The following is an 18,074-nucleotide window of genomic DNA, read 5'->3' on the forward strand; positions in this document are numbered from 1 at the left end:
TTCAAGATTCCTATATTGCATGCTAGATTCGCGGCGCCTTAAAATAAGCCTTCAATGAACCAATAAACCTCCCGGGGTATCTTATCTTGCCTAGCAATTGTTCAAAAACGCCCGTATCCATAACCACGCTTTTCAAAGCCAAATTCTCGTCGCCTTTTGTCCATGATGCTTGCCACTGCCAGCTATTTGATATGCACCTCCAACGTGTCCATTTCGTCAATACCGGCGTCCTCCATGGTCTGGTGCTCCTCCAGTCTCTCGCCGTCAAATCGGATGCTGACATCCTTGTCCGAAGCAATGTTTCTCTGCGTTCGGAATCCAATAATGAGCGTCTCGACGGTCGTCTCGGGCAGCACGCTCAGCTTGACCACCTCCATGTCCCTGGCCACGAGCTTGACACGGAGCTTCGCCCGCTTCTCCTCTGGTTCCCGTGCCGGTTCTTCCTCCGGCAGCTCGCCGGCTTCCCTCCTCAGACGCATCTCCTCCTCAGCCTCCCACTGACGGAAGCCCTCTTCGGTCCAGGCTTCCAGAGCGACCTTTGTGCGCCCGTCCAGCAGGCCCCCCTTGCTGTACTCATCGGCAATGATTTTGCCATCGCCCTGCGGCCGGATGCCCAGCGAGAGCAGGGTGGAGTACGTGTACACCCTCTTCTGCTGCCAGGTCAAGACGATGTCGTTGTCCGAAGCGATGGGCAGCTGCACCCCTTTCCTCTTCTGGAGCGCGATCCAGCTGTCTCGTATCAAGCGCAGGGGTCTGTTAAACTGATACCTGATACAGGCGGTCTTGGTGCCGGGAATGTTGGACTGGACCATGATGTCGGTCGCCGCGTCCTTTTGCACGGCTCTTTCGGAGTCCAGCTGCATCATGTCCTTATCACGAGCGCGCTGGGCCTCGGCCTTGCGAACATATTCGTCGAATTCGTCGTCGTCTTCCTCCTCCTCCTCCTCCTCCTCCTCCTCCTCCTCCGCCGGGTCTTGAGGTCTAGGGGTAGGACTGAGAAAGTCTCCGCTGACAGTCCCCGAGCCAACGAATTCGACACTACCTTCTCGTTGTTGTGCGGAGGGGGGTGCAGCGGCGCTGGCATTTTTCTCTTCGATGTCGAGGCCATCATCGGAGTCGGACTCAGACTCAGACTTGTACTCAGAGCCGGACTCAAGATCGATAAGCGGTGCGCCACTCGGCGTGACGGAGGCCTTCTGAGGACGCTTGCTGGGAGTATAAAGCTTGGAATTTGACCGCGTGGACCGCTGCGCTGGAGAGTCGTGGAAGGGATCGTCTGCCAAGGGCTCTGCGGTTGATCGGCGTCGCTTGGATGACCTCGAGCCTTGATCCGAGGCAGGTCTCGAGCGCTTCGACGGAGGGGGAGTAACAAGCTCTCTGCTGTTTCCAAGGTTAGCAGGCCGCGGGTATATGATCTTGACTTCCGACACCAATGAAGGCCTACCTGAAGCCATCTCCATCCAACGTCGAAGAGTTGTCCACAGGCGTCGCCTGCGCTTCTTCCAGGCCACTCGAGCTCTTTGCAGGAATGGCCGCAGCATCTGCTTCATGGTTCTCGTCCGACTCCAAGAGCTGCTGTTCCGCCATATCCGACAAGCGCCGCTCTTCCTCCGCCCGCTTCTGCTTCTGCTTGTTCAGTCTCCTCTCTCGCTCGGCGGCCACGATGCGCTCCATCTCCCTCGACTGGCGGAACAGATCCAAGCCATCATCATCGTCGTCGCCTTCGCCTTTCTTGCTGTCCTCTGCAGAGGAGGCAGGTTTCGGAGCTGGCACTACTTTGCGCAAAGCTGTTGGTTTGAAAGGAAGCTTCTTCCGGACCGGGGCGGCGGCGACTTCATCACTCATGGCGAGGAGCTGCTGGGTGGGCTAAAGTTTGGGATGAAAGGAGGATGAAAGAGTGCAGAAAGAAAGAAAAAGTTGAAAGAAAAGGATTTTGTATCCGAGGAGAGGCGTTTGGAGTGCTCAATGTCAGCTGCAGCTCTTTGACGAGGCCTGCATTCGGCCCAAGAAAACAATAGCTTCGAGGTTGCCGGGCGGCAGCTGTGATGCGCGCGCGAGCGAATCTCAGTTGTTTACAGCGCCCAACTGACAATTACGGGGTCCTGTTAGGCGCAGTCACAGGCGCGTGCACCGCTAATCCGCCCGCCGCCGTACTTGTATAGCGCATCGAGAGCTGCTAATGCGCCTGCGGGGAGGTACTTCTCCCACAGTGCGAGCCGTGCCACAACTGGGTGCAATTCAGCCACGATGTCGGCAGCCGCCCGTATCTTATCGAGCATTTGAGTGAAGTCAAGCTCCCCGTAGCCTTGAAACTTCCCCTCGACAAAAGCAACTTTGTTCAACATCATCAACCCGCATCAGAACCATGGAGAACGGCGGCATCTCACAAGCCGAGGGCAAGGACCCTTCCAGTTTCCTCAGCGACATCATCGGCAACTCGGTCGTCGTGAAGCTCAACTCTGGCGTCGTCTACAAGGGTACGTTTTTCAAGCGAGAGAGAGAGAGGGAGGAAGCCCCTCCAAAGAGAGACGGGAGGACCCGACTCGGAAGCTGTGATCTTGGTCTGACTTTTGTCTTTGCGCGAATTGCGGCATACAGGAGAACTGCAGTCTGTGGACGGATACATGAACATTGCGCTGGAAAAGACGGCCGAGTACGTCAACGGCGTCAAGCGGAGGGAGTATGGCGATACCTTTGTGCGAGGCAACAATGGTGAGTTCTGATCGCAACTTTGCTCATGGCCGTGTGGAAGTCTTTGGCTAAATCTGGACACAGTTATGTACATTTCGGCGGACTCATGATCCATAGAGGCAACTGTTTAGCGAATTCACAACTGCTCATACTTACGCTCACCCCCCTTCTCACTCCATCGCTATGTGATGATCTATGACAATGTTTCTACCAAAGAAAAGCATCAAACATTGTCCAGCTCACAGCTTCCTGCTCCACGCCAACAGCGTCACCCCATGCACGCCCACCTCGCCCTTCTCATTGAACTCGCCATTGCCCTCCACCACGTCCTCGTCAAACGCCCGCCTAAACTCAGCCTTGGCCTCCTCGCCCTCCAAGGCAAACACGTGGCTCAGCGTGTTCACCCGCTTCCACAACGCCTCCTTCTCCAGCCAGACCGTCCACGGGAACTTCTCCTGCCCGATGGGCGTCGAGAAGAGGGGCTTCGCGGACGCGGCCTGGCGGTCAAACACCTGCGGCCACTCGTAGTGGCGGAACCGAGGGGGGCCAAAGTGCGGGAGCGTAAAGATGCGTTCGTTGAGGGCTTGCTCCCACTTGCTGGCTGCCGGCCACGACGTGGGCTTGTTATCTGCGCGAGTGGTGTTTATCATGTGGTCAGCTACAACGAGGAAGTAATCCAGCGTGAAGCAATGGCTCCTTACAGTCTTCGATGTTCCAGATCATGGCCAGAGTGCCTCCCGGCTTCAGAACGCGATGGATCTCTGCCAGCGCAGTCTCGTTTGCAAACCTTTTGAATCATCAATCCCAACAAAACTCATCAGCTCACACTCTCCACTACCCATATAGTCCCTTTTCCATTCCTTTGCCTCGCAAACATGAAAGAAAAACGTACCAGTGAAACGCCTGCGCAACCACAACCCCATCCGCCCACCCGTCCCCAACACCCTCCATCCCCTCCGCCGTCCCGTCCTTGACCTCCACGCCCCTCAGCCCCTTCTCCGCCAGCGTCTCCCTCATCGACGCCGTCGGCTCCACCGCCAGGATCTCGAACTCCTCCGGCCGCGCCGCCAGCAGCTCCGTGAACTTGCCCGTGCCGGCCGCCAGGTCGACGATTCGCGCGTGCGGCTTGCCCGCCACGCCGAGGCGGCTCAGGAGGCTCTCGACCGCCGCCGGGGGGTACGACGGCCGGTACGTGTCGTAGGCTTTGGCGTCTTGGAAGCCGGTTGATGAGGCTTGGAGATACTCTGCAGACGCCATTTTTCTTGGACAAGTTGCTTATACTATAGCCAGACAGACAAGTTGACTAGGAGTTGTTTGTTTTACAGCACTTTGCAAGTAGATATCGGCTTGATATGGATGGGCATCTCGACATCTTATAGGCTTACAACCTCATCTATCTAGCCCGCTAGTGCGGAGGTCCGACATCAATTCCGTACTTATTCCCGTGCCCGCGAGCCGGCTCGGGCAGGCAAGTGCCGAGTTCTGACCATCTTCGCACTCCTGATGTGACGAGACTTGGGCGAAGGATTGCGTCTTTATGTGGGCGTGGGAATCACATGAAGATCAATGATCGAATGAACTGAAACTGTCAAAATTTTCTTATCTGTTCTTCTGTCTGATAGCATATCTATTTGCAAATGGCCCGCATGGCAAAATCATCATGAGCATCTTTTCCTTTCAACGTAAGTCGTGTCATAAAACGGCGTGTGAAACGTTAAGCATTAGAAACCGCCCATCGAAATTCATGGCCCAGCCAGGAATCCTAAATATTCTCCCCCTCTTCAAAGCCATCAATCAGGTTTGCACCTGGTTATGGAAGCGTGATTTTTTCTGCAACTTCGAAGGACCTGGTTTTGCTCGTCGGCCTGCTTCAGAGTTGTCCGCATCAGAGCTACTATATCCGTGGTCCCAGGCTGGAGGCGGCAGAGCATCATAGTATTCCTCGTTCGTCGCGCTCCGAGATATATCGGAATAGTATTCGCCAGACCCGGCAAGCATTGGCTTCGAGCTGGCGTAGGAGCTCCTCGGGTGGGGAACGACAAATTCGCCCATCGACGACGAAGCCACGCTGGTCCGGTTTGCTGAAGAAGCACGAGAAGCCATGTTGCGAGCAATGGCTTTGCGCTGAGCTTCAATCGATCCCTTGGGTGTCTCCACGTCCACCGGCTGTCGCTGTCTCGACGGCCGTGCATTGTCTGAGTCGCCCCTGATGGTCTGGGGAGGCGTGGAAGGGCTTGATGCAGGGGTGTTCCCGCGTGATGACGATGACTCCGCAGCTTCCACCGGAATATAGCGTGCTTTCCCTTTTCCTTTCCCCATTGCCTTTGCTCTGGGATCGGTCGGGTCGCCTATAAGAGTGGGCGAGCCGGTGACGTGGCTGGCATCGGGCGTGTTAGGCCTTGATATCCATATGCCCTCGACCTGGATGCCGCTCTGGATGGCGCGCACTCCAAAGGGGATGTCGGTGATGCCGCGTGCGTTGATACCGCAGTACCGCATCTCGGCCAGTCGAACACGCCGCTCTTCGTCTATCAATTCGAGCCTCGCAATTTTTCGATTTGTCCACCAGAGTCTTACCAGCCCAAAGACGAAGACTAACACTATGCAGCATGCAAGAACCTACATAGTATGCAAGGGTTAGAAGCTTCGAGAAAGACACCCACTTGGAGCAGAGACAACGATCGCAGCGCTTGTTTCTGGAAGCAGCAAGACTTACAAATGTCATTTCCTCCCACAGCTCCCACCCAATGAAGAAGACAGCCATATTGGCAAAGATGTCTGGAGTGCCTCAACAGCCAGCAACAGCACGCATCAACGGGCGATGTGGAAGCAGTAAAGAATCTGAAATCAGCAGGCTCTCGATGATGTTAAAGATTCTCTGGCCTCCAAAAATATCGACTCTCCATGCATAGAAACGGCTCTGAATACGAAGTAAAAAAAGAAAAGGAGACAAGTGCAAAGATCTGGGAGTGGCTCGAGAGCAATGCACGTGGCGGTGGTGAGACCAACAAACAGTCTGCTAGAGGAGGAGCGACACACACATAGCAGCCGATTCTATTCTTGGGGAAAAAGAAGGAAAGAGAAACGAATGACGGGAAAGTTGACAAGGTGCTGAGCGAGTGATATTTCGACTTTATATGCGCAATAGCGGGCGTCCAACATATAAGGAAGCGGAAAGCAATGGCCGGTATTTATAGAGCCTCCTTTGATGGCATCTCTTGATTATATGCCCCCGGCACCCATTCCGGCAGCCAGCCGGCCAGTCGGGTCAGCAAGGGCATGTGCGCGATGGGCCAAAGTTGCCGGGGTGTGATGTGACACCTGAACGGCGAGCGAATAACGGACGGACGGGACAAGTTAAGAATGCATACGGACGACTGGCGGCATGGGCCTTGTATCGACTTGGGAGGTGGAACGGGGACGAGTGGGTGGTTGGACGCAGACTCGGCCCGCAAACCTGCAGCTTACGAGATGCCAACTGCCACCTCGTATGCGGTTCGCTGGCAGGCTGTTTGTCGATCTTGAGGGGAAGTGAAGAGAAAATTAGGCTCTGAAGAAGGGATCACCAATGCAAGGGAGGCGGTTGTGTTTAGCTGGGACAGAACAGGTGGTTGTACTGGAGCTGAGATGCAGAGCGAGACTCGCTGCAGTCAACATGGACCATTAGCAAGCATCTCATGGGTTGGTTAGAACAAACCTCACCGGTTCTGGGATCCCTTGCAGAGAGGCTGAGACGAGAGACGTTGCCATGATGTCTTGCAAGTAAAATTCTTGCAGGTTACGCAAATGTCTCACAGAGGGAATCGCACAAACAGTCAGGGCCCTCCAGGTGATTGTTGCAAGCTTTCTCCATTAGGCATTGTAGGTCGACTGCGCTGCTCTCAGATGCAGTACAGAGAATCAGATAGTTGTCCACCTTATGCAGCGGTTAAACCAGATATTTGGCACTGAATTGCATGGGCCTTTGACATATTTGACGTTGGATGATACGTAGGTATAAGATGGCGGTTTGAACGAGTCCGAAGCAGACGTTTCTATTGGCGAGACTTGTCCTGCGTGGCGTCAGGCAAGCTTAGCCAAACTGGCTTCTAGCGGCATCACAGGAGCTGTTCCTCAGCCTCAAAATGAGAGTTTGACGAGTTCCTGTGCCGTAGTCCAGAAGAGATGCTGGAGAACAAGTTCCCTTTGATGTAGCAACCGTGCCACTGTGACAAGTAAAACATTGTTTCAACCGCCGGCACCGGCACATCGAGGGCATCTGGTGGCGACTTGCCGGGGCCATGCAGGCAACGTATGATGGCGGACAAAAAGCGGCACTGCCAGGCGGCTGTTCTTCCTATTGATCAGTCTATTCCGAGGGGTCTTGGGTTTTTGGCTCCATTCCTCCTCCATTTCGGCCCATTTAGAGCGGTGCAAGCGTGGATTTGGGAACGCACAGGTTCTGTTTGCCACTGGAGATCGACGCTCGCTTCGCTGTTCAGCTGCACCATCCGCATCGCCCGCCTTGAGAGTTTAGCATCTCCTGAACAGGACTGTCTCGTCCCTTTTGTGTCCGTGAGGATGATCCCCTGCCCAGTCAAGCCAGGTCTCCCAAGAACTTGACCCTTGCCCATCTCGGCCCCGGATTTTCAGCAGCGGGCATGGCAAAAGCGGGTGGGGAAGTCGAGAGTCCATCACATCATGTACCGTAAAAGACTCTCAAGTCTCGATTACACCCCGGAAAAGGAAGGCCGATTTGGGGTTCTTTGTCGTTGGAGGGGCGATCTCTTTGACACTGAGACTTCAGTAGCCCAAGAGCAGAATTTCCCTCTCTTTTCTTAGTTGGCCTCTAGACAATGCATGGTGAGGTAATGATACGCCAGAAGGAGAGAGAGAACCTGCCAACTTGGTGTTGGTCAGGACGCAGAATAGCCCGAATCCCGCGGCTTACACCAGGGCCTCTAAAGTAGCGGTACCTCCAGCCGGGCGGGTTCAAGGCGAGCTCTCAGCTCATCCGTCGCCTTGGGGTTGGTACAGGTACCGAGTCATGACTCTGGTGCATCGTCATGGCCGCTGCGGGTAAAATCTGCCGCCATTCGCAATCGGGAGAGTCGTTTCCGGGTCGAGTCCCCAAAGTCCGGCCGCACACCGTCTCTGGCACTAGTAGGAGCCATTGTACGGAGTACATACTGCTAGTTGAGTACATACAGTACGGGTATCGCAAGTACTGGGATGGAATCAGAGCCAAGACATAGTCTAGAAAGCAGAGTAAAAGGCCTTGGGAGAATCAATAGACACAGACCTGGAGGGCGAAGCGAGGCCCGAGGCTGGTTGAGAGGCGGAGCAGCACAGCCAGGAGCCAAGATGCTGATCAAGGGCACTGCCTGCGGACACTCAAGGTACGAGGTACTGTGCCTGGCTTGTGTGTGTTACAGTATGTACTCGTACCTGGGCTGGGTATGACACCTGAAGGAAGAAGAATCCAAGACGAAGCCTCGGCTGATTCAATGATTGGCAGCGCCCGGCAAGGCACCGCCGAGAGGATCTGATGTTGGCTGGCCTGACCCTGGAAGCAGGCTGTACATACAATGCCCCAGCCTGAACAGGTACCTGTACCTGCACTGCCTGGCCTGCTGCCCTCCGCTCGCATGTACCTGCTACGGCCATTGCCATCCAAATCGACAAAACGGGTCATTCGATGCGATGCGATGAAATAATACCGACGCCAGAGATCAAATCGAACCTTGGAATCCTTCCAGCATCGGAGACTCGCAACATGCCGCTGCCGCTGCCGCGCTACTGTGAATAAATTGCAGCCCGACTGCAAAACTGCCACGAGCGGCCCCGTCCGCAGATTCTCCCCATATCCATATCCATACCTATCCATATCCGCTGATCTGACATCTGACCATTCTTAAGCTCCCCCCCCCCCCTGTGCCCCTTCCCGGTTTTTGCTCTGCATTCGAATCTGCGGTATTCGCTTCTGCTTTTCCTTCCTCAGCAGGCTCTAGACGAAAACGAAGCCTTCCCGCTCTCAACGTCGTATAAGACGAAAGCCGCTCCGGTTTCCCCTCCTCTCTTGTCCGTACCTTATCAATTGCCGCTTCTCTCAACCACCGATATTTATTTCCCGCCATACATTCTTCTTTGCTCTGCATCTTCACAACTTACCGTATCCGCGGCGCCTTGCGTTGAGTGCTTTGGCCTGGTATCTGGACTCGCTATCGTATCGTATCGTATCGTATCGTATCATATCGCTTCTATAATACTGCTTAACTCTCGTCGATACTCGCCATGCCGATCCGAAACCCCTTTGCTCGGCGCCCCGGCGTTTTGGCCACGGCCAACGACAGCATCATCACCGAGCAAGAGCGCAGCGTTTCCGGCTTCGAGCGAGTCGACACCGTGGGCTCCAAGGCGTCGTCAGTCCTCAGCATCCGCAGCGCCAGAAGTCAGGATACCGGCGAATATAAGATGAGCGGTATGTCCCCGCAAGCCCTGCCCTGAGGCAAAGCCGTCGCACGAACCGGCCAGCCGACTAACTTGCAATCCCAGTCGTCAATGACAGTGGCGTCTATCTTCCCGTAAGTTTGTGCTTCCCCGGCGTGCAGTTGCATCTGCAGCCCTCGGTTTGCCGTGCAGGTCGCTGATTTGATTTGTATGCGGGCAGCCCTCACCGTCTGAGGAAAAGGGCTATTGGCCACGCCGCCATCTCTCGTCGCGAGAGTCTTCGGACAGCTCAGGCGAGATTGAGCAGTTTTCCATTTCTCGAGAATCCTTTGATTCGTACCGACGCTCGTTTGTACGTTGCCAATCTTCTCCTTTCATTTTGTCGGGCGCGGCATGAAATAACCCCGCCTCCCGATGCGATGCGACACCGCCGGCACCGGAGACTGACTGCGCCCTCACGTATAGGACATCTCGGCTCGATCTCCCATCGCTGCGTACGACGTTCCCGCCCGCCAAAGCCTCGACTCGGCCCGTTTCGCGCGAATGCCTAGGTCGGCAATCAACCGTAACATGGAGCAGCTGCCCACCGCCGACGAGAACTTTGAAGAAGTCGGACTCGACGACCAGAAGCAGCCGCCTCGCAAACGGGGCTTCTTCTCCAAGCTGACAGAGACCCAAGAGAAGGACGCCTCTTCGCCCCAGACCGGAGTCTCGAGGTTCCTTATGCCTGGGAGAAAGAGGGCCCAAAGCGGCCAGGGGTCTGAGCTGGGCACGATTGAGCCGACGGCGGTGGCCTCGGCAGACTGAGAGACGACTACCACGGGAAAAGAGCGACCGGATACAGGACGACTTGGAGCAACTTGAAATATCTATCGTACATACCTTTTTTGGAAGTGTGTTGGGCGCCCATGTTTTACGATTCTGGACTACGGATATGATTTATTCTTTAACGACGGCGTTTGGGACGATGGAGACGGCATGCGCGGATTCGCTGCCGTCACACAGCTTGCAAGGGCTGCTGTGTACGAGGAGGTCTGCGTTTCGCATTGACGAAGCTTGCTGGTATACATCTCATCGATGTACAGCCGGTGGACTGGTTTGAAGGCTCATGACGCCGAGGGAAATACTTATGCAAGAGGAGAGACAAGGACGACTTAATGATAATCACCTACTGATGTCGGCCATTGCATGCTGGGTGGCCCGGTAATACAAGACATATTACGTTTGCCATGTTTCCGTGGATCGTCATAATGGCCCGTTACTTTTGATCTGATAGAGTTTGTCCTCTCTGAATAAGCCCTAGAATCACGGTTCATTGAGTGAGACAGAGAGTAAAGTGATGTAAGAGAGCGATGGTGCAATCGGCCTCTCGGGAACAGGTTTATTAATTTGTGTATCCTGTGTTTTGTACATGCTGTGTCTGTTCTCTGAGATCTCCAGAGAGTCATTATCTACTTAAGGTAGAGAGAGCGTTGACCTCGGAGAAGCAGCAATCAAGTCAGCAAAAGGGCGCGTTGTCGAAAAGGCCGTAGTGGAGTATGAGTGTCAAAGCGACCATTTGACAAACGCCCTACGGAGGCATATGTGGACATGCCGCAAGATGCCGCTGCGACCGTCTTTCGAGAGATCCCATGCTCGATAGAGGTGATAAGATAGATTAGTCGAGTTGACGTGATTATAAAACAGACAAGAGAAGAGGAATTTAGTGGGTGCTCCAAGGTTGAGTAATGAATGGGTACATGTAGCGACAACGGCGGACGAGCGGGGCCGCGGAGTTGGGGGGGGGGGGCTTGGGCTGGATATAAAATGGAACGGAGGAGCTGCTTTCGGTGATGAAGCTGCAAACTCATGAGATATAAGGAGAGTGGCTATTGAAGTTGTTGATGTTATGTGATTTGTATTTGATGTGATTGACTTGTTATAAAACAACTTTCACTCCCGTTTGTAAGTAGCACCAGATATCTTCTCACGCATCGGTTACTTGGAGAACAACACATGAATACTCAACTCACCGTACACAGACACAAGAACACAAGAACACACAAGCCTCAGGACCACAAACCAACAAAAGGGTGCAATCACAATGGGCAACGCCTCAGACGAATACGTGCCCGACATTGCGGCGCTGTCGCTCGCCTCCCGGGCGGTGCATGCAGACGCCCGCATCGACGGACATCCGGCCATTGCGCCTGGCCTGCACACCAGCACCACGTTCCGGTATCCCAAGGACCCGGAGAGGCTCAAGCCCATTGCCGAGATTGATGTAAGTGAGGGCGGCTAGTGATGTGAAGAAAGAAAGAGAGAAAGAAGAACTCTCATTCTGCAGAACTCATCCCGCAGACAAGGCTTCTGTCTCTGTCTCTCTCTCTCTCTCTCTCTCTCTCTCTCTCTCTCTCCCTCTCTCTCTCCCAGAGTACATTTCGGTTTGTTGACACAAGAGGGGGTGGGGGATTATTAGATGACCCAACCGCTCGACTTCCACGTCTACTCGCGCCACACAAGCCCCAACATGGCCCGCCTCGAGGCCCTCCTGACGTCCATCATCGGCCAGCGGGCCATCACGTACGGCTCCGGGCTGGCGGCCTTCCACGCCATGATCGCGCACCTCAACCCGAAGCGGGTGGCCATCGGCGACGGCTACCACGGCTGCCACGGCATCCTGCGCATCTTTGAGCGGCTCAACGGGCTCAAGAAGCTGCCGCTGGACTGCGACCTGTCGGAGCTGGGACCGGGCGACGTCGTCCACGTCGAGACGCCGCTCAACCCGACGGGCGAGGCCCGCGACCTGCAGTACTATGCCGACCGCGCGCACAGCGTCGGCGCCTACCTGACGGTGGACGCGACCTTTGCGCCGCCGCCGCTGCTGGACCCCTTCGCCTGGGGCGCCGACGTCGTCATGCACAGCGGCACAAAGTACATTGGCGGCCACTCGGACATGCTGTGCGGCGTGCTGGCCGTCAACCCCAAGCACGCGACCTGGGCCGACGACCTGCTCGCCGACCGGCTGCTGCTGGGCTCCGTCATCGGCAGCCTCGAGGGCTGGCTGGGCATGCGCTCGCTGCGGACGCTCGAGCTGCGCGTCAACCGGCAGAGCGCCACGGCCACGGCGCTGGTGGCCTGGCTGGCGGAGCAGGCGAAAGACGAGACCACGGCGGCGGGCAGGACGGTGGTCAGGATCCAGCACGCGAGCCTGCAGCCCGAGGCCGCGCGCGAGGGCAGCTGGCTGCGGCGCCAGATGCCCAACGGCTACGGGCCCGTCTTCGCCATCACCCTCAAGGACAGGGAGATGGCCAAGCGGCTGCCGGGCAAGCTGGGCCTGTTCCAGCACGCCACCAGCCTCGGCGGCGTCGAGAGCCTCATCGAGTGGCGCGCCATGACGGACAGCACCGTCGACCAGCGCCTGCTGCGGGTGAGCGTCGGGGTGGAGAGCCTCGAGGACCTGCAGGCGGATCTGCAGCAGGGGCTGGAGGCGTTGGCCGGCGCTGCTTGAGGTGTTTCGCGGAGGAGGAGGAGCGTACGTTTTGTGTGGTTTGCGGGAGGAGGCGGATGGGAAGAAGTATGGGGTAAAAGGGGGGGGACTGACGAGGAGATACCCCTGGCTGGGTGCTCGTCTTGGCGACGTGTCCTATCGTAGTAGAAGTAGCATGGATGAAATCAATCATGAGTTTAACCGTCGTCTGCAGATGATTCCTTTCTTTAATTGTATAAATATCAAAAGCCCGAAATCAAGTAGTAGATATAAGATCACGTCTCCTTTCATGGCATGCACGCGATGCCTCAATCTCAGTGCTAACCCGGAATCGAAAATCACACTGCCAATCCCTACAGGGTCCTCACACCCCTCATTCCCCCCTTGGAAAGCACCCCGTGGACCGCTATCTGATAACGGGCAACTTTACTTGCACTACCTGACCCAAACCTCGTAGCCCCTGGCTAAAGGCTAAAGGGCCAATCTACAAGCCGCGAAAGCCTCATTACCCCAAACCGAACCCTTCTTTTTTTCTCCCGCCACTAATACTATCACGACCTCTCTCTCTCCTTCATCATCCGAATCCAGTGCGACTGAGTCTGCGGGATCCCAATTGGCGTTGTACCGACGAAGACAAGATCCGGAAGGACAACAAAAGGGAGACATACAAGAAGAGCAGGAAATCAAGGGCAAAGAAGGAGATACAAGAACGAGAGCGAAAAAGAGAGAGCATGCCAGCAACAGGCGGCACACCCGTCTCCCCACGCCTCTTCACCTAACGAGGCCCCAAACCAACAAAGAAACGAATCGATCATACAAAAAGAGAAACACACATCCCTGCCCAATGCCGCGCCTCAACCTCTTCCGCCTCCCCACAACCGTCCGGCGACGCGTCCGCCGGAACCGCCTCACGACGCAGATGCTCGTCCTGCTCGTCGTCCTCCTCCTCGTCCTGCCCCTCTACGGCATCTACTGCGTCTACAAGCCCCCGCGCTTCCTCATCGGCTACCTCCGCGGCAAGTTCCCCGACGTGCTCTTCGAGGTGCCCGTCGCCGAGCGCATCATCGCCCTGTCCATCGACGACGCCCCCTCGGCGCACACCGACGACATCGCGCAGGTCCTCGCCGAGAACGACGCCCGCGCCACCTTCTTCGTCATCGGGCAGCAGGTGGATGGTAGAGAGCACACGCTGCGGAAGCTCGTCGCCCAGGGCCACGAGCTCGGCAACCACGCCATGCGCGACGAGCCCTCGAGCCGGCTGAGCAACGACGAGCTCGAGCGCCAGGTCAACGAGGTCAAGGCCATGCTCGTGGCCGCCTACGAGGCCGAGGGCAAGATCCTGCCCAACAACTACTTCCGGCCCGGCTCCGGCTGGTTCAACCACCGCATGCGCGACCTGCTGGGCAACCGCGGCTTTCGCATCGTCCTCGGCAGCATATACCCCCACGATCCCCAGATCCCGCGCCCGGCGGTCAACGCCAAGCATATCCTCAGCATGGCGCATCCCGGAGCCATCATCATCTGCCACGACCGGAGGAGCTGGACGGCTCCGATGCTGCGGATAGTGCTGCCGGAACTGAGGCGGCAGGGATACAGAATCGTCACCATCACAGACCTTGTCAAGTCGGCTGAGCCGCTGGGGGGTAGATGATGACGATGCCGAGGGTCTACATATTTCATTTCGGCGAGTTCAGCTTGGTTCTTCTGGTTTCAAAAGCAAATAGGGGATTGGGCCGTGGGAACATATTGTTCAAAACGCGCAATGCTGGAGTGATGAGACTCCGTTTATACCTGTACGCGTTGGTTGCTTTCTTCTAGTTCTTTTCGTGGCATTGGGCGTGGGTCGCATACAGCACATTTATAAAGGGAAAACCGGGAGGCAATGGTTGGGAAAGAGAAGACTATCGCTATACAGCCCACCGGCAGAAAGGGCAGTCTTGGAGTTGGCGCTCACGGAAGCGTTGGAAAGCCATTCGCATAATATAATGAAGGCGACAAGGGTATCCAAAGGAGACAAAGATATCAGAGGACTACTTCCAGCGATCCATCTGGATCCATACGGTCCGCGAGTCTAATACGAGGGGATGTGAGCCTGTTTTCAGACGGTTAACGACCATCGCGCAGTGCAGTTTCTCGACCACCATCGTGAAGCTTGGTCACTGGGTACTATACAGGGACTGATATCAGAGGGGTTGTACTCACTTGAATACCACTGTGCCAGTGACTATGTTTCTGTATCCGTCGACGAGGTCTCTCGCCATGCTGTAAAGGTCCTCATTGTCTTTGAAGTCATCCATGAGTTTCTCGCCCGCCTCTTCAAACAGTCGTATTGCGTCTTGAATCTTCTGATCAATCTGCGCTATGACCGCGTCCAACGGCGTTTCCGGACCCAGCAGCGTACATACGGCGTTGAGGACGCACTCCTCATAGTGAAGCTGGGCTGCCAGTATGAGTGGGTCGTCCAAGAGGCAGAGCAGGACCTTGACCTGCTTTCGGAGAGCAACTTCATGCCACGAGCAGCTTATCTGAAAGGGCACCTCTCGGGCCATGGCAAAGGGAACCAACAAGCAGAGCGCACCAGCATTCATGGTCCTGTTTCGGAGCTCCATGTATTCGTCGAAGCCTGGCTGGGTTTCGTTAAGCTTCATTCTCTGTTCCGTAGCATAGGCACGGATGCGTTCGTAGATCTCATGGAGTACAATCGAGCGGCATGTGAGGGGCTCCAATTCACAGTAGCGGTCTCCGAAGGCGAAAAACACCGAATTAATGGCGTCCACTTCGTGCCGTAGTTCGTCTCTGTTCGCACGTATTGCTCTCGTGGCTGTCCTCATTGTCTTGAGTCGCCATTCGTGGGCGGCGTCAAAATCAGCCGACAGGTCGCCCTCATCTGTGTCGTAGGTGCCGCTCCAGTAGGCGTTCCACAGGACAAACAGCACCAGGGCTTCAAGCTGCGGCTTGGGCGCATTGGGAAAGCAAAGACATGTCAGCGCGGCGATCCGGTCGTCCACGAAACGCCCAAACTCCATATGGGGCGCAGCCGCATCGACCCGGAGGATGGTGCTGGTCGCCAGTGAATCCGCGTCTTCGTATAACGCGTTGAACCCTTTGTGCTGCCAAGCGCGTAGGAGGGTTGAGATGCCGGAGAAGCGAAAGCTTTGGCCTTGAAGGGCGGCGGTGAAGATGGCTTGGGAAGATATGAATGGCATTGTAGAGGCTTGGGAGAAAGTATGAAAATTAGAAGATGACGGGATGGAAGAAGTCGAGGGAGGTATTGTAAGTCGAGGCCGTTACCACCAAAGGTTCAGGTTGGTGGAGTGGACGCTAGGAGGCAAGTACCTACGGAGCGCCTGCCCACTGGCTGCCGCCTGGCTAACAAGCTGCTTTGAGATTATACTGCAGGAGGACTGATGAATCAGGCTTATATTCATTGAGCAACTGACAGAAATTGTATGAATGACTTCTCATTGTTGATCGTGGGTATAACTCTGCTGTTGTGAGAACTGTCCTCACTTCATCCACATCCCATATCTTTCACAGTTCAGACCCCCAGCCTCACATCTCCAATGCTTCCATGCACACACATTCCCTCCCTGGAAGAAACAGAAAAAGGCTTGGAACACGCTCTCGGATTTCATGAGCCCTCGGCTTTCGGCTTCAAAGCATACATCCTCACCGGGAGAAGCTTCATCTGCGCCGTCTCAGGAAACCCCCTCTGCAGCTCCGTCTTAACCAAATGCAACCCAGCATCCTCAAAGATTTTCCTAAACTTTGTATCCTCCCTATATATAAGGTAAGTTTCAAAAAGATTCGCCACGAGAGAAAACACCAGAAGAAATAGGGAACAGAAAGGGGAAACCAACCTCGTCACACTGCTGTCAAGCTCATCAAACACATCAGCCCCCGTCGTACTCAGATTCTCCTTCAACACAATCAGCCCGCCCGGCTTCAGGACAGCCTGACACCTCTTGAGATAGTCGACGAGCTGCGCATCCGTCAAGTGCCCGACGCACCACTGCGTCCAAACGAGATCGTACGTGACCCCGTCCACGGGCCGCCAGTCCTGCAGGCCGACATTGTACACGTTGCGCACGCCCTCCTTGCCCTGCAGCTCCTTTGTGAACTTGGCCACGGGCTCAATGACGTCGACCTCGTCCGCCAGCGGGAGAAGCAATCCTTCGGTGACTCTCCCAATCCTAAAACATAGGCCCCCCCTGCGTCAGCATTTCGTGTATCGCGATGAGAATCCCAAAATCCAAACAAGCAATCCTCAATCCTAGACCCCATGAAACTTGGCTTTTGCGGGGTGTGAGAGATACTAACCCTGCGCCGCCCTCGAGGGCACTGGAAAGCTTCGACCGGCCCTGCTTCGCCCCGATGCCCAGCTTGGCGAGGAACGTCCGCGAGCCCTGGAGGTCGCTCCGCAGGATGCCCGAGAAGCCCTTGATGGAGGGGATGCCGCCGAGCATGCCGTCGACGTCGGCGCTGATGCCCTGCCAGTAGCTGAGGCCGTCCTCCTTGCTGATGAAGGAGTCCGGCGGGTCGATTTCGCTTGAGTCGGCCATTGTGTGCGTGTGTATGTGTGATGATGATGATGTATGCGCTGTGCGAGGTGTGTCCTGGTGCCCCGTGTCAATGAGTGCTTCTTTGAATCGGAATATTTGAACTTTCACCGTGTTAGTGTTACTGTGAAAAGAAACCTGCAAATCACATCACGAGACCAGTTGGGTTCGGACAAGGAAAGGCAGTCTTACCGAGTAAATCACACGAGTGTATTCTTTATGAGAAAGACAGCACAAGCAACGGTCAACGACTCACTCAAATCAGGAAACAGAAACGATGCCACGGCTCTCATCAACCGGCCCGTCAAGCTCTGCTCATCATGAAAGCCCAAAGTGGGATGTGTTCGCCTGCCCCACGTGATTACATACGCAGGGACTGCTGTGAGTAGCAGCGCCAGCCATCGATCAAATGCTTGGAAGGGGATACAAGTTCTCTACGCAAAAGTATTTCTCCTCGATTCTTACAAACTTTGTATTAATTGCCACGACTGTGATGGATGAAATCTCGCTTGCTTCGATTCAGTTCCAATCGATCTACGCTCCTCCTTCGCACCCGATGATATCACATCGAATTCCAAACTCCCCAGAGAGGGCACTTTCAATCCCCCACACAAGTCTCAACCCAAATCACCAACTGCCAAACCTCCATCCCCCCCTATCCAGTACACATACTGCGTACACATATAGTAACACACACACAACAGCACAGTTTCCTTGGACAAAATCACGCCAAATCTCACTCCATGCCAAACATCAGGCTTCCCAATCTTTCAGCCTTGAAACAAATCAGCCGCAGCCCCATCGCGTGATTGGCCGAACCATCCGTGGGGAGGGGCGCAGCTTTCTGAAACGGGGAGCACAACTTGCAGGGATTCACGTTCGATTCTTCCCGGGCTGACATGCTTCCTCGTGGCATCTCTCCATTG

At 55.4% G+C, this 18,074-nt stretch overlaps 9 protein-coding genes across 9 annotated transcripts; 4 read left to right on the forward strand and 5 right to left on the reverse strand.

Annotated features, from left to right (window-relative positions):
- Positions 1 to 182: 182 nt before the first annotated feature.
- Positions 183 to 1,845, reverse strand: BBK36DRAFT_1161467 (hypothetical protein; the record flags this gene model as incomplete). Its single annotated transcript, XM_024894373.1, has 2 exons — positions 183 to 1,377; positions 1,445 to 1,845. 2 exons carry the CDS (start codon positions 1,843 to 1,845, stop codon positions 183 to 185), a joined length of 1,596 nt encoding a protein of 531 aa, XP_024747733.1.
- Positions 1,846 to 2,365: 520 nt separating this feature from the next.
- Positions 2,366 to 2,801, forward strand: BBK36DRAFT_6752 (LSM-domain-containing protein; the record flags this gene model as incomplete). Its single annotated transcript, XM_024898485.1, has 3 exons — positions 2,366 to 2,477; positions 2,599 to 2,712; positions 2,776 to 2,801. The coding sequence occupies 3 exons, from the start codon at positions 2,366 to 2,368 to the stop codon at positions 2,799 to 2,801; spliced, it is 252 nt and encodes an 83-aa protein (XP_024747734.1).
- Positions 2,802 to 2,930: 129 nt separating this feature from the next.
- Positions 2,931 to 3,948, reverse strand: BBK36DRAFT_1161469 (S-adenosyl-L-methionine-dependent methyltransferase; the record flags this gene model as incomplete). The annotated part of the gene is made up of 3 exons (XM_024894374.1): positions 2,931 to 3,319; positions 3,393 to 3,478; positions 3,584 to 3,948. The coding sequence occupies 3 exons, from the start codon at positions 3,946 to 3,948 to the stop codon at positions 2,931 to 2,933; spliced, it is 840 nt and encodes a 279-aa protein (XP_024747735.1).
- Positions 3,949 to 4,291: 343 nt separating this feature from the next.
- On the reverse strand, positions 4,292 to 5,825 carry BBK36DRAFT_1136110 (hypothetical protein; the record flags this gene model as incomplete). The annotated part of the gene is made up of 3 exons (XM_024892868.1): positions 5,408 to 5,825; positions 4,512 to 5,310; positions 4,292 to 4,473 (listed from the first exon to the last, which is right to left on the reverse strand). Coding segments are annotated over exons 1-2 (808 nt in total), but the record flags the coding sequence as incomplete, so codon positions are not given.
- A 3,139-nt stretch (positions 5,826 to 8,964) lies between these two features.
- BBK36DRAFT_1170989 (hypothetical protein) lies at positions 8,965 to 9,927 on the forward strand (the record flags this gene model as incomplete). Its single annotated transcript, XM_024895512.1, has 4 exons — positions 8,965 to 9,151; positions 9,226 to 9,254; positions 9,341 to 9,472; positions 9,586 to 9,927. The coding sequence occupies 4 exons, from the start codon at positions 8,965 to 8,967 to the stop codon at positions 9,925 to 9,927; spliced, it is 690 nt and encodes a 229-aa protein (XP_024747737.1).
- A 1,199-nt stretch (positions 9,928 to 11,126) lies between these two features.
- Positions 11,127 to 12,612, forward strand: BBK36DRAFT_1136111 (PLP-dependent transferase; the record flags this gene model as incomplete). The annotated part of the gene is made up of 3 exons (XM_024892869.1): positions 11,127 to 11,146; positions 11,198 to 11,383; positions 11,579 to 12,612. The coding sequence occupies exons 2-3, from the start codon at positions 11,204 to 11,206 to the stop codon at positions 12,608 to 12,610; spliced, it is 1,212 nt and encodes a 403-aa protein (XP_024747738.1). The 5' UTR covers positions 11,127 to 11,146; positions 11,198 to 11,203.
- Positions 12,613 to 13,508: 896 nt separating this feature from the next.
- On the forward strand, positions 13,509 to 14,240 carry BBK36DRAFT_1124942 (carbohydrate esterase family 4 protein; the record flags this gene model as incomplete). The annotated part of the gene is made up of 1 exon (XM_024891213.1): positions 13,509 to 14,240. The coding sequence occupies one exon, from the start codon at positions 13,509 to 13,511 to the stop codon at positions 14,238 to 14,240; it is 732 nt and encodes a 243-aa protein (XP_024747739.1).
- A 547-nt stretch (positions 14,241 to 14,787) lies between these two features.
- Positions 14,788 to 15,795, reverse strand: BBK36DRAFT_1161474 (terpene synthase; the record flags this gene model as incomplete). Its single annotated transcript, XM_024894375.1, has 1 exon — positions 14,788 to 15,795. The coding sequence occupies one exon, from the start codon at positions 15,793 to 15,795 to the stop codon at positions 14,788 to 14,790; it is 1,008 nt and encodes a 335-aa protein (XP_024747740.1).
- A 425-nt stretch (positions 15,796 to 16,220) lies between these two features.
- On the reverse strand, positions 16,221 to 17,151 carry BBK36DRAFT_1124775 (hypothetical protein; the record flags this gene model as incomplete). Its single annotated transcript, XM_024891195.1, has 3 exons — positions 16,221 to 16,368; positions 16,450 to 16,782; positions 16,910 to 17,151. 3 exons carry the CDS (start codon positions 17,149 to 17,151, stop codon positions 16,221 to 16,223), a joined length of 723 nt encoding a protein of 240 aa, XP_024747741.1.
- Positions 17,152 to 18,074: the final 923 nt, after the last annotated feature.

This window comes from Trichoderma citrinoviride (assembly GCF_003025115.1).
Source record: "Trichoderma citrinoviride strain TUCIM 6016 unplaced genomic scaffold BBK36scaffold_11, whole genome shotgun sequence".
NCBI classification, from domain to species: domain Eukaryota; kingdom Fungi; phylum Ascomycota; class Sordariomycetes; order Hypocreales; family Hypocreaceae; genus Trichoderma; species Trichoderma citrinoviride.